The 15,157-nt window shown below is 37.6% G+C and overlaps 1 protein-coding gene across 1 annotated transcript; it reads left to right on the forward strand.

The window, feature by feature from the left end:
- Positions 1–651: 651 nt before the first annotated feature.
- LOC122399095 (ubiquitin carboxyl-terminal hydrolase 34) lies at positions 652–13,614 on the forward strand. Its single transcript, XM_043399491.1, is given in 12 exon segments — positions 652–706; positions 709–762; positions 1,208–1,304; positions 1,423–1,771; positions 1,855–2,152; positions 2,254–2,997; positions 3,070–9,773; positions 9,838–10,028; positions 10,107–10,284; positions 10,368–10,534; positions 10,644–11,314; positions 11,437–13,614. Coding segments are annotated over 12 exon segments (10,347 nt in total). The 3' UTR covers positions 12,276–13,614.
- The last annotated feature ends 1,543 nt before the right edge of the window (positions 13,615–15,157 follow it).

Raw genomic sequence — 15,157 nt, forward strand, 5'->3', positions numbered from 1 at the left:
CATTTCATAATATAATAAATTTCAACGATGATCTCTTATCGGTAAAAACTTAATTGTTTTTGTTCCTATACACTATTATTTACTAATTAATATTACAATCTTATATTTATTGACGGTATGATGTATATTCATTATAAACGATAAAAATGCGGTATTATTGCAGTTATAAAAACGAGAAACATGTTATGATTTTCAAATGATAATGATAAAATGGAATATTTTATTGGCACTGTTTTCGTACATCACTTAAGGCAATAATTCTTTTGTTCATAATACTATTGCTGTTTAAAGAGCTCGCATGAATATTTAAAATATCACATTATTTCGATCAAATATGGCGGCGATCAGCTGTCTTCTGTCATAATGACATTCATATTGATAAACAGTAGATTAAGCATTTTTAGGATATCATTTGAATAAGTGTGATCGTGGATTGAGATAATTACGTTAAATTCTTTGCCATTATCATATTGTTTTATGTAAATATAAAGAATTTTGAAAAATAAAAAGATATTCACCGTTGCTCATCTGAAGTAAGCGGCAAGTGAATGCAGCTGCGTAAAAAAGCAATATGGTGACTAACGAATTAATCAACTGTTGAGGATAATCAGGAATACAAATGTTTAATAATATTACCAACTTTTGGGATGGATGGTGGTGAAGTTGAGTGATGAACTTAACGTGATTAAAAGCCTTTCAGAGGCTAAAGAGAGGAAACCATGTGCGATGTGTGTGTTGACTTTCACGACCTTCTGCTCTCCTGTAAGCAAAATATATACAATATCTTTCGTGTTAACCTATTATACTCTGTTGCATGTTGCGAACTTTTACTTTCGCAACGTCAACTAACTATTCAGCGTAAACGATCTAACGATTACATATCGCATAAAAAAGTATCGAATTCATATTTACGTGTAATTTTTTCAGCTACAATGTTTCGTTTATAGCATTACAATATAACCTTAACTCTTATGTGCAGTCCTAAGGCTTATTGTGTTAACCGATGCACGAATACACACTTTAGTATTTTAATGCTAAAATAAAGCCATATTTCATTATATTATGTTATTTAAAGTCGTAATTAATATTAAAATTGTACGACATACAAAAGTAGTCTATAGTGGATGATACAATGATTGTTTCAAAGAATATTTATTGTATCTACTTCCAAATGTTTTTCATTTTCGAATTTCTATTTTATGTTTAGATGATGAAAGGTCATCGAAGGAACAAGATGGATTGGCCACTCTTTGTATTTCGGATGTGGATATAACACTGCATTATGTTAACCAATGGGTGCAGAGGTCTGATTACATTTTCATTCTCTACAACATATACGATAGATATACAAATGTGTATAGACCTTGAACAACAGTTCTTTAGTTTTATTTTGAAAGAACTGTTTTGTCTTTACCATTTTAGGCAATGTATGTGCTGTTATCGAGAAATAAAAAATTTTGATCGATTTATACGATTAACGCAAAGTGTTGTGTTATGCACGTTGCAACAATTACAAATTATACAACAAAATGGACAGCAGACGAGCGTCGGGAAAACACTACCCAAAAATGAAAAAGAAGAAGAAAAAACAGATGAAGGAAAGGCTGACGATTCAGATTTTGCACAAACAGAGATGCAAACAAAACAAAATTGGTCTCAACAGGATAGAGAAAAATTATTCCACCTTCTCTCGAAAATATTTTTATTAAATTTTCCTCTTTATATTGCAATGAAGCATGGAGGTGCAATTAATCCTTTGGCTCCGATAAAAGTAACGCTATATCATTTATTATCATATGTAAAGATTATATTCGTTTCAGAGAAATTATGTATTATCTTTTACTGTATTTAAAGGACGAAGGAGGATATTGCGAGCCCCACGATCCAGAAGTACCAGCTCCTTTAATTAGGGCAGTTTCCATATTTTGTCATCAAGGTGGCTTTAATTTAATGTCGGCATGTTTTGATATGGAAAACACTCTGCCCGTTAGTCTTGCGCACTCCATGGTTGCAGTGATTTGTAATTTGAAACTTTGGTTAAATTATGGTAGTGTTATTCAGCTGTTTATACCTTTACGCAGTCGTGTTATGAAGTATATGTGTCGCTTAGGAGACAAAGAATTACGCACACTTGCAGTTAGAACAATGGCAGGTAAATTTCACAGTGAATAAGATGTTAGTATTTTAATGTATATATTCTTGTTTTTTTCTTTTTTTGTTTATTGTAAATGTGTCATTTTCTTTTAAATTTAGATTTCATGTGGAGCGCTGTAAAGGATCCTATTGATGCCGTTTTACCAAGTTTCGATCGCGATGGATTGGATCTAGCATTTAAATATTTTACTAGTACAACATTAACTATGAGACTAGCAGGAATAGCTCAGATAAATGCTCATATCACTGCATTCAATGAACTTTGCAATAGCGAAACTGTCGCTGAAGTGGAACAAGTCGGCCACGCATTGGCTGCTTGGTTAACGGAAAATAATATAATAGCTCATATATTTGGACCAAATTTGCATGTAGAGGTTATTAAACAAAGTCACATTGTATTAAGTTTCTTAGCCATGGAAGGCAGAATCGCATCTTCGGACATGGACACCATGTGGCAAGCTGCACAATTGAAACACTGTGGACGCCCAGTATATGATTTGTTGGCACCCCTAGTAAAACATTTGGCCCCGACTCCAGTACTACATTTATACTCCTTATTAGGCAAATTAGAGCCAAAGGACCACACAGAACAAAGTTTATTCTTGGCATCTGCTTTGATCAAATTTATTTGGACAGCAGGTGGATCAGGTTATCCAAGAGGTTTAACTATAAAAAATAGAGACATTTTAAGAGGCGCCAGCGGTGTCGGTGGCAGTAGTACTAGTGATCCTAGCGGAATGGATGGAAGTAGTCCGGACGAAGACGAAGAAGAACCTAGTCCTGCCCCATCCGAAGGACCTTCGCCAAGGAAACAGGCAAGAGGCGACAGCAGTGACGGAGAAGGTATGTTGTATACAAAAACAAGGTTTCTTTTTGTCTTTAAATTTGTATAAATTAAGGTATAAATATTAATAGGTCCTTTCAAAGTAAAAAGTGTGGGTACGACGGTTGTACAGACAAGCTTAAACGAAGCAGAAGGTTCTGCATTAGAAAAATCCGAGTGTAATTCCGAACCGATGAAAGATTCGGCGTGCGCTGTACAAGACGATATAAAAGAGAAACAAAGTGGTTCGGACGCAGAGGCGGATACAGAAAAATCTAATGCGGAAGAAACGATTGCAATGGAAAAGAAAAAAAGGAAAGTCTTAAGGAAACGAAAAAAGCCACAGAAACGTTCTTTAGTTACTATGGATAAAACATTCGAAGACATAGTCAATCAAGAAAGTGGTATGAAAGCTAAAGATTTAATGTTGGATATAAAGAATAGAGCGGAGGACGTTTTGAACAATACTTTGGATTCGAGTGGATTAGCGTCTTTAGATGAGCCGAAAGATGTCGATGCGCTCGATCGCGTAAAACAGCAGGCGATGGCTTTGGATCCAAGCGATCAACAAGTCCCAGCAACGGCCGCGCTATTGAGAAGAGCTAATAAAAATAAGTACATGTCATTGGTTGGACATAACGTAGATCGAGCCCCGGATTCTGCGGATACTTCGCACGATGAAGACGATAGTGACGTAGCTGGTGTTCTAGCTGCGGCAGATGGACCTAGTGCTGTTATATCCGAACTTGCTGGTTTAGTACATGCGACAGGACCGACATTTTTACCTTCAGGTTTAGACGAAATGCTTTCGGACGAAGAAGGATCTTATAGTAGTAGAATATCAAATAAAAGTGAAAAGAACATGGCAGATTTTGACGGAGAGGAGAGTGGTTGTGAAGAAGAATTAGCTCAATTAGCGGCGCGTCATTTAACGGCTATACAAATGCAAGCTTATCATTCTCATCCAACAATGACTATTAGACGGTCCGTTTGTCGCCCTCCGCAGGTGAGGAGTGTTCGTCAAACAGTTACACGCGTTACTTCCCAATTCAATTTGGATACCGTGTGCAAACCCGGAAGTACATTATTATGGGATCTGTTGCAAGATGATAAAATTGGCCACTTAGGAGAAGGTTTAGCTTTGGAAGCTGAAAAGGCATTATGTAATCTCCTTTGTTTTAATGTTGATCGTTTAATACCTATGAAGTTCATAGAAGGTTCCTTAGAAAATCTTGCGACCAATCGTTCTGTGGTTGTGTCCCTAAGACTATTACCTAAATTACTCGCCAGTTTTCAACAGTTTGGCGCAATGGACGCGCACACGATAACTACATGGGCGGACCGTGAACGTGGAATGATGAAACACTTTTTCAATAATCTAAAGACGTATACTAGCACAGGGCCAAAAAATAGTTTGTATTCTCATCAAACGGAAATACAAGTTAGATTACAGTTTTTATCTTCAATTTTTTCACCCCTGGGTTCGCCCGATTGTTTTCGTCTAAGCCTTGAACAAGTAGACATATTATGGCAGTGTTTGTCACAAGATCCGACGTGTGCGGACGAACTCTTCAGTTGGTTGCTTAGCCAAGCAAAGTCAACGGAACAACACGCTCTTGGGATGGATACGCTTAAACACTTATGTATGCGCAAGTTACCAAGCTTACCGCCTGAAACAATCAGTATGACTGGCCTTAGTCTTTTCCAACAATTGTGCAACTTGGCTCGTTTAGCTGCTGCACATTTGGATAGACCTTTGAGAGACGTGGATTCAGTTGGTATGGATTTCTTATGGAGAATCGCTCTGAAAGCTAAAAGTACGGACGTTAGTATGGCGGCTATACAATACTTAAACGGGTATTATATGTCTAGGCAGCTGACACAAGAAGCAGAGTTTGTTTCACAGTGTATGACCCATCTTGCTGCAGCTAGCGCTGATTTAGAAACGAACGAAGAAGCTAGTTTACGTTGCATACAAAGAGCTTTGTTATTGCTGAGAACGCACTTGGAAGCGTTCCGTAAACGGTACGCGTATCATTTACGTCGCTGGGTATTGGAGGGTAGAGGTGCTGGTAGTCACGTAGCTATGAACATTTCGGAGAAGGGACAACAATTAAGAATATTTGTACAACCTGCTGGAATTCCTGAAAAAACAAGTTTTACCCTCCTCAGTACCGATTATGTTGCCGATCTAAGAGCAGAGGTTGCTAAATGGTGGGACGACACGCAAAATAATCAAGAAAAATCATCGACTACTACGAGCTCGAATCAGAACAACGGATCGGTATTAGGGTCCTTACTTACTGATGGGCCGATTAGAATGATTACACAAGGTCAGGAGTTGACTATCGATTTCGATGAAAAGACATTACAAGAAATGGGCTTCAAGGATGGCCAACTAGTGTTCATTTCTCCCGGTGCTGGTAGAGGTAACGGTACAGGTAGATGTAACAAACGAGATATGGATTCGCCATCCCTTTTGCCACCTCCTCCTCGAGAATCATTACCGACGCTCTTGTTATTACGACCACAATACTTTGAACAGTTATTTACACTGATGAGGACCTTGAGCGCCATGAAAACTGTCGTTAAAGGAGGGCAGGAAATTCCTCATACAAAAGCCCAGGTACTTTCAAGAAGAGTTTGGGATACGTTAACGTTACTACCGACTAGTCCAACTTTACTAAGAGGTTTTCAAAAGTTGGGGGAAACAACTCTGCCAGAATTGTTAGATCCTGCTAGCCCTCAAAAATTGATGTACTCTTTATATATTGTAGAATCTTTAAGTAGACGTAGTACTACGAGTCAGCCTTCTACTGTGAATTCTACATCCTCTACAGCTACTCACGAGGGTGGAGGCGATGCAGACGATAATCATGAAAACAAAGAGAAAGATGTTATTTGGTCTGCATTGTTTGTTCAGCACGGCGGCTTGCGTCATTTGTTCGATATTTTTATGTCCGGATGTTTGGAGCAGGGAGATGGTAGCGAGTGGCAGCAGGACTGTCTCGCTAGTCTATTGAAGCAACTGTGCCACTTGGGCGTTGTTAAGGAAGAGAAAAAACGAAGTAAAGCAGACAAGTTGCTTGTACCTAAATTGAGCGAAGCGATGCTTTCGATGATGAATGTTGACGCGGTCATGTCTCGAATAACAAGTATATTAAACGAAGCATCTTTGCCTAGAGATCCGAATCATTACAAAACAGGACTTTTTGGGAGATCGCAAGTTATACATTATACTATGGCTCTGCTTGTTTGTTGGGTACATAGCGACGAAATGGTCAGACAGTATCTTTTTTCATCGTCAGAACCGTTTGGAAAGACTTGGTTACGACGATTGGTTTTGGAAGATCCCGAGCCAGCGGTGAGAAGAGAAGTTTGTACAGCGCTATACAGATTATGTCTAGGCACTACAGGATCCGAAGATGACAATTCGGATATTCCTAGTTTGATGGTACCCATGCTAAATACTTTATTAGAGCACCTTATGATCGCAGAAGCAATGCAACCCTCGCATCGAAAACCAGACTTACCGTTATACTTACATTCAGTGCTCGACGATGGCAAAGAGCCATACGGACCTGCTTGCAGAGATTACTTTTGGCTCGTTTGTCGATTAGTCGATTCCCTTCCAGAAGAAACTATCAAAGAAGGTTCAGACGACTCCAATCTGACGATAGATCTTGAGGCATTGGCGTTAAGAGTGATCGATTCTGTTTTAAACAGAGAACATCTCGAGACACGACACAACACCGTGGAAGATGACGGTTTGGTTGGATTATTAAATCTTACTTGCAACATTATGACACACAATCCGCCCTGCAAACAGGACAAAATCGGGCAAAACTTATTGCACGAAGTATTCGACTTTTTATTTGCGTTGCCAAATCCTCGATCGAAACATGTACCAAAATGTAAAAGTCAAGTATCCAGATCAGCAGCTTTTGATCTTTTGGTCGAACTTGTGAAATCTGCACCCGATAATTACAGAATCCTTCATGAAAAGTTGTTGGCTCAGCACAAACCCGGCCCTCATTCCCCGTATCCATGGGATTATTGGCCGCACGAAGATGGACGTTCCGATTGTGGGTACGTAGGTCTGACAAACTTGGGTGCAACTTGTTACATGGCCAGTTGTATGCAACATCTGTACATGATGCCGCAAGCACGTGTTTCCATATTGGGCGCCGATTGTAATAGAGCGAATAAACACCAACTAACATTGAGAGAACTACAGAGAATGTTTGCCTATCTTTTAGAGTCCGAAAGGAAAGCTTATAATCCTCGAAGTTTCTGTCGGGTATATACTATGAATCACGAGCCCCTCAACACCGGAGAACAAAAGGATATGGCCGAGTTCTTCATAGATCTTGTATCTAAATTGGAAGAGATGACAGCAGATTTGAAGAATTTAGTGAAAACGCTATTCTGCGGTGTCATATCCAATAACGTGGTATCGTTGGATTGTGAACACGTAAGCAGGACCCTTGAAGAGTTTTATACAGTGCGCTGTCAGGTGGCCGATATGAGAAATCTTTATGAAAGTTTAGACGAGGTTACGGTGAAGGATACTCTGGAAGGAGACAATATGTATACATGTTCTCAGTGTGGCAAGAAAGCAAGAGCAGAAAAAAGAGCATGTTTTAAGAAATTACCACATATACTGTGCTTTAACACGATGCGATACGCGTTTAATGTGGGAACCATGTTGAAGGAAAAAGTGAATACACATTTTAGTTTTCCACTGAGATTAGACATGTCTGGATACGTTGAGAAAAAACTTCTACCCCAACATTACCAGGAAGAGAAAAAAGCATCGGAAAAGAAAAAAATCGAGGGCGACTGCCAAGCGGGAGTAGATAATGATGTCGAGGAAGAAGAGAAGGAATATTATCAATATGATTTGATAGGTGTAACAGTCCATACTGGGACAGCCGACGGTGGACACTATTACAGTTTCATTAGAGATCGTACATCTCCCAATAAAGATAAATGGTTCTTGTTTAACGATGCCGAAGTTAAACCGTTCGATCCGAACCAAATAGCAGCGGAATGTTTTGGCGGAGAGATGACAAGTAAAACGTACGATTCGGTAACAGATAAATTTATGGATTACAGTTTCGAGAAAACTAATTCAGCTTATATGCTTTTTTACGAATGGTGCGCTGATCCTGGCGATCAAGCGAAAGAAGAGGAGGCTACCGTGTCCAGTCCAAATGGACGGCAACCTTCTTCGTTGGTTCATAAAAACACCAATAAGCTACCGCCTTTAGAATTGAACAAAGAACTCGAAGATTGGATATGGCAAGATAATATGCACTTTCTGCAAGACAAAAATATATTCGAACACACGTATTTCACATTTATGTGGCAAATATGTGGTTACATACCACAGACATTGCTTTCGGTACAGCCGGATATAACGGAAATGTCAGCAGATCTTTCGACCTCGTTCTTTATGGAAACGTTTATACATGCCAAGGAAAAGCCGACCATGGTACAGTGGGTAGAACTGTTAACCAAACAATTTAACAGTTCGGCTGGCGCGTGTGCTAGATTCCTCGAAAGGATGGCTGGGGATTCATGGTGGCCGATTCAAATTCTAGTCAAGTGCCCTAATCAGATGGTGAGGCAAATGTTTCAAAGGCTGTGCATTCACGTAATACAACGATTGCGCGTCACTCAGGCAGCTCTGTATCTTGTTTGCGACGAGGAAAATGATATAAATACTTTTGGCACGCGGTCGTGCATAACAAGATTCGTGAGAATGCTTTTGTCCCTTATGGAACACGCGAAACAACATTTGAAACACCTTACCGAATACTTCAGTTTTTTATATGAATTTAGCAAAATGGGCGAGGAGGAAACGCTGTTTTTAATTAGAGTACAAGCGATATCGACTATGGTGAATTTTTATCTTGGGCACAAGACACACGAATTCGTCGATGCAGTCAGCGAGGAAGAAGAAGAGGAGGAAATTGTTGCTATGCCGACGGAAAAGTTGAGACCTGCCTCTCTGGACAAAATGATCACTTTGATAGCGACTTTGGTTGAACGTAGCAGAGGACCTGACCATAGATTGGCATTGTCACCGGCGGATCTTAGCGCTGTAGCGGGAGGCAAAGGGTTCCCCTTTTTATATCAACAAACACGGGACGTTATTAATCTTAATCAGACGCGAAATTTAATTCAGTCTCTATGCCGTTGGAACGATAGATTAGCCATACATATTGTGACAATGATATTCCAAGCTATAACAAAACATACGGACGTGTGTCAACCATTTTTCAAGCTACTAACTTTGTTGACGGAAAGCTCAGGACCAAGTGGATTACCTTGTATGACCCAACTGATTTTGGGCAGAGTATGGGAAGCAGCTAGAGTCGCGCCACATGGTGCATTGGAATGGCTTGCTTTAGCTGTAACAAGAAGCAAGCTTGCGCATGCTTGGGTGCTACAAGGTTTGGACACGTGGTTGCAACATTTCTTGTTGGAACATTCGAATCAAAGAGTCCGTTCAGCGGCTGCTTTTCTTCTTGTATCGCTAGTTCCCTTGACTCATTTCAGACAGGGCTATCGCAGCGCTCACAGATTAGGTCTGGGATGCAATACATCCAGAGAACTACAACTATCGCCGGAAGCTACATTAATCCTGCATCAAATATACACAGCACTTTTACGATTATTGCAACCTGCAAGACATTACATTGATATACAGACTCACGGTACAATGAAACTCACTGCCTACTTTGCATTACTCACATATTGCGTTGTTTCCAAGACAGAAAAATTAATGGTAGGTACGACATAACGTACGTGATAATAACTGTATTACTATAAAAGAAAATATTTATTTTCAGTTTGGACAATACTTGAACGATTTGTGGACATTGTTTCATCCGAAACTTTCTGAGCCTAGCATTCCAGTGCATCATAATAAGCAAGCTGTACTATTGTTTTGGTACCACGTTTGCTCAGATTGTCCAGAAAACGTTGCTCTTATACTTCATAATCCGCACATAACTAAAAATATTGCATTTAACTATATACTGTAAGCGCTTCCGTTTCATTTTAATACATTCCCAGTGATTGTATAAACTTTTTTTAATTATACGTATTTTTTTTTTAGAGCCGACCACGAAGATCAGGATGTGGTATTATTTAACAGAGTAATGTTACCTGCTTATTATGGTTTGTTACGACTTTGCTGTCAACAATCGCGCACTTTTACACGACAATTAGCTGCACATCAGAATATTCAATGGGCATTCAAAAACATTACACCTCACCCTACTCAGTATTCAACTGTAAGATTTATATTCACTTATAGCTTGTTTACGTATGTTCATTTAAGTTTATAGTTATAATATATCTTTTTATTTCTTTGCAGGCTGTAGATGAACTTTTTAAACTGATGCAATTATTAGTAGCAAGGCATCCTGATCAAACGGAACAAGAAGAATCTGAAATCGCATCATTCAGGAGAGGAACGTTGTCTTCATATTTGCAAGGATTAGACGGACGATCATGTTGGGCTACACTTATCTCTGCATTCCGGTATAATGCTTAATAAAAGTGTTTTTTCTTTTTTAAATCGTTATTAACGCTGTTGAACAACGAATATTAATACATACGTGTATATTTACATACAATCAATACTTTACAGTATCCTTATTGAATCAGATGATGATCGTCTGTACGTTGTGTATAACGGAGGATTGAGTATGGCTTTGGAAGCATTTCATATGTTGCATATCATGTATCATGAAGCCACGGCATGCCACGTTGCTGGAGACCTAGCTGAGTTAATAGCAATTATCGTGGAACTGGTACGGTGCATCAGAACTGCCAGAGAAGGACCCGATGCAAGAAATATATTGGCCAATTGTAAAGAATGGCCAGATATTCTTCGGAAATTAGCAACGTTACTAAATACGTACAATCCCCCGGATATGCGAAACCTTGCTATAGATCTTTTGAAAGAGCTTGTCATGCTCGTTCCTGCTGAAGCTATATTGATTTTAGCACCTTTGCTCTCGCACTGCCATGCAGCGCTTCAAGAATCTCATGCCGCTGTTCCACCTGGTCCATATCTTCCACGAAGATCTACGCCATCGGGGAAGATGCCTACTCGGCCTGCTCGACCGATGGTTCAAATGGCAGTACCGCATTCTCAGTTAGAAGCATCGAAAGGAGTGGATCCGGAATACGATAGCGCATTGCTCGAGTTCTATTTACCATATCATGAACTCATTGACGTAATGTGTCGACTAGCAATCAATAATGATTGCATGACGGACACACTAGTCAACTTAAGCGCTATGTTAGGATTCGAAGGTAAATACTATTTGCCATTTAACGGGGTATTCCGTCTTTTCGAGTGAAAAATAGGTAATTCTTTTAATAGGATATTCTTTTGACATGTCAAATGAGAATACAACGGTAATGTCTGATTGCAGGTGTTCCATTGCACTTAGCGTTATTCCCTAGACTATGGTTAGATGTTCATGCTGCTACACACATAGACAGAAAACATATTGCATCACTTCTATGCTCTTCCTATACGGTGGATTACGTAGATGCTGTGTTACTAGATGAAAGATCATCGTTAGGTGTTCCCGCAATCCATGCCTTTCTTAAGACCTTTTTCCCCAAACTTGCTAATCACGTGTTGACCGAACAAACTTGTTTACTTATTGATAACTTGGTCAGTTCCATGGTGGCAATGGTAGAAGCGGTTGATATTCAAGCGTCTGCGCATAGATTAACTGGAGATTTAAGAGCACTGGCTCTTGTCTATAGTAGTAGTACAAGACTGAAACCACCATCTAGCTTATTACCGGCTTTAGACACGTTGTTATCTCGAACTAGAGCTATTAAAGTTAAAGAATCCAGTTCACCGGAAACGGAAGCTCCATCGAAGAAACGTAAGTTTACTGTAAATGAAGATGGCGAAACAACTGATAAAGAATTGCATCTACCAATCTCAGAACTTAACGATCAAAAAAATGTTTCCGACATAGACGTCGAAGAAAAAGACAAAACAGAAGTAAACGATATGACCTCCTCTGATTCTGGAGATGACAAAACCATATCAAGACACAAGAGCAACATCGAAGGGGAAAATATACCAACGAGTATCAGTACAATATCGCCGAGTTTGATCGATACTGTAACAGCTAACAATTGTACGAATCAATTACGATGTTCGTTAACTAATGTTTCTTGGCTCGAAATGTTGGAAAAGACCATTGTCGATCTCCAAATGATCGTGCAATTACAAACGAAGAGCAACTAATTCTGTACATGTTTTTGAATGGTGCTTTTACCGTAGAAGCATACAATACAGGACTAACTTTATGTGTAACTGTGTGGTTCTTTAAAATAACAAGACGGAAATTCAGTTATACGTTCAAGATCTAGATGGACAAATTTTTAGTGCGTTTGTGTTCTATAAAAAAATTTACCACGTACGTATTTAATGCGATTAATTTTCCAAATGTAGACGAATAAGATACTTTTATTGACTTAAGTTATACTAACATATAAAAAAGAAAAATGAGAAAAAAACGAACCATCAATCAGGACTGAAAAATTTTCATTTTATGTAATAAATGTTCGTTAGTGCTGTGAGATTACCTGTCTCTTGGCAACATTCAAGTACACTTTTGTGTGTACAGTAATATAAGCCGCCCAGTATTCATTAACAGGAATTGCGAAAAGCCTTGAGATAGTTTTAGAAATACAATTACAAAAGCTTTGTTAAAACTATAATCATTTTTCTATACTTATCTCAATTTTTGAGAGATATCACAGGGTTCTTTAAATTTTCCAAGGTAAAGTATAATGATAATATTTTTTTTTTTTTCAATCAGCTTTCATGCTGTGAATGGTAAATATTATTTACACATTGGTTTACAAGCTGCATTAACTTGTCATTGTAACATATTTTCCATCGTACTTTTAATGTGTTTTTAAAATGGTTAATTGTGTAATTTATAAATCAGTACTTTTATCACGTAGATCATTGCGTCTTTCCAACCAATTTAAATATAGTAGGCTTATTCTATTTCATTCTCTTGTGTTTCAAATATACACAAATAGAGAATACTTTTATTTATTTTTCTCTTTTAGGTAAATCACCCTAACGATCCTGGTAGATTTACTTTTGATATCGTGAACGTATTTTATTTGCGTTTAGAGTTCACTTCTTTCTACGAAATTTTGTAACATATCCATTTAGGATTTACACAACAGATCGTAATAGTTTCTACAGATTTATTCATTCAATTATGCCACGCATATCTTTCGTAAATTCTGAAGTATCGCGAAATGAAAATTTATTACGAATTATTAATTTTCTTTCTTTCCTTTTGTAAAAATGAAATTTTAATTTTCGTTCAAATTGAGAATATCGATTATTTTTTTTTGTACAATTGTAACTCTATAGAAACTTTTAATTTTAGTGATTAGAAATAAAAAATTATAGCATTCATAACATTGGCAGACCGCTATCTCTCTCTCTCTCTCTCTCTCTCTCTCTCTCTCTCTTTCTCTCTTTCTCTTTTTTGTATAACCGTACAAAATAAAGATCTCACATCACAAATGAACAGTTGTGAAATTTTTAAAGGGTTCATCAAAAGTAATCAGGGGATCGCTCGAAGAAAATTTTTTTTTGCAACAAATAATCGACCGCAACCGAACTGAAAACATATCCATACGAATCGTTATGTATACGCTTGATTTATGTGCACTGCTTTATTATATTTATTATTACTACGTAGCAACCATACGCTGTTATAAAAGGAAAATTTATATTTGTCATATTTTCGTTTATTTACTAAGTTGTTCTGTGTACAAACCACTTTGCCGCCATTTTTTTTTGTTGAAAAACTACGTTTCAGAAAAAAGTTGTTACAAATATCCATTAATTTTCGATTCTTTCAATTGTTCTGTGTTCTAAATACAAATACGTGCTAGAATCATTCAAGGCAGTTTAGCTGCTCGGTAAAATAATACTTTGAGCAATAAATCTTGTATGTTTCAAGGAATGTATTTCGCTTGATTTTCATCGAATCGATATGTTTTCTTCGCGAATTTACTAAAAATACTCTCTGTTTGTACGACAAAATAGATTTCTTGAAATATTTCCACCGTAATATTTGAAATACTGTTTTACCCAGGCCTAGTACGTCGTTTAAATAAAGAAATCGTAATTTATTGTATACGCTTGTATACGTAAGAATATGCAGACACATATACGCGAATAATAACCAGACGCACGTTCTCGTCATAATTGAGCTTATTGTCAGACGATGGCACTAAAATATATCTCGTCCAGTTTGAAGTTCAGGTATTACTTGAACTTCTACTAAGAAGCTCGTTTTCTCAATGTGTTAACGTTATTCATTAATGAGTATTAAGAGAACAAACGAAACATGTTCGGTAGGTTTTACCAAGAACGAAGTAAGTATTCGTATCTGCTTATTTAATATCGCGTAATGTTTCAAACTGTATTTCTACATTCAATGTAATAACGTAATTGTGATCAAAACACTGTGATTAGTGATGTTAGGTCTATTTCTGCTAATTTGCAAAAAAGATACAAAGGACATACGGGCGTAACACGTGCCCGTGCACGCACATACATTACAATGAATTTTCACTAAATTAAATACTTTTAATCATTATGTATCGGTAGCAACATTTTAAGTTCAAGAAAAATCAGAAACGTTACAATAACTGAAAATTCAGAAATAAGTTTAAAACAGAAAGAAAGAATGTAAGAAGACGTGTAGGTCGTATAGAAATACATACATGTGAGGGAAAGCATTTACATTTTACTTTTAATTATTACAAGTGATAAATGCCTTTGTCTTATGAACGCGTTTCGATAATCTCCATATTTATAAATAAAAAGAAGAAAAAAAAATACGCGCGATAGAACGCTTGAGCTTTCGAGTAATTTAATTCGGAGGTGTTTAAGACTGTGTAAAAAAAAACATTTTGGGGTGTACTATGATACTTTTGACATTTTATCGACCTTCCGAAAATATCGGAACTATTTCGCCAGATTTATATCTCCAGCATGTCTTTACATTTATGTATTCATTTATATACTTAAGGTGTATAGTTTTTGATCAATGATAAATAAACTCTTTTCATTTTAAACTTGTACTG

The sequence above is a fragment of the Colletes gigas genome, unplaced genomic scaffold (assembly GCF_013123115.1).
Source record: "Colletes gigas isolate AHSC1104 unplaced genomic scaffold, ASM1312311v1 Colletes_gigas_Sc00012, whole genome shotgun sequence".
Classification (NCBI taxonomy): domain Eukaryota; kingdom Metazoa; phylum Arthropoda; class Insecta; order Hymenoptera; family Colletidae; genus Colletes; species Colletes gigas.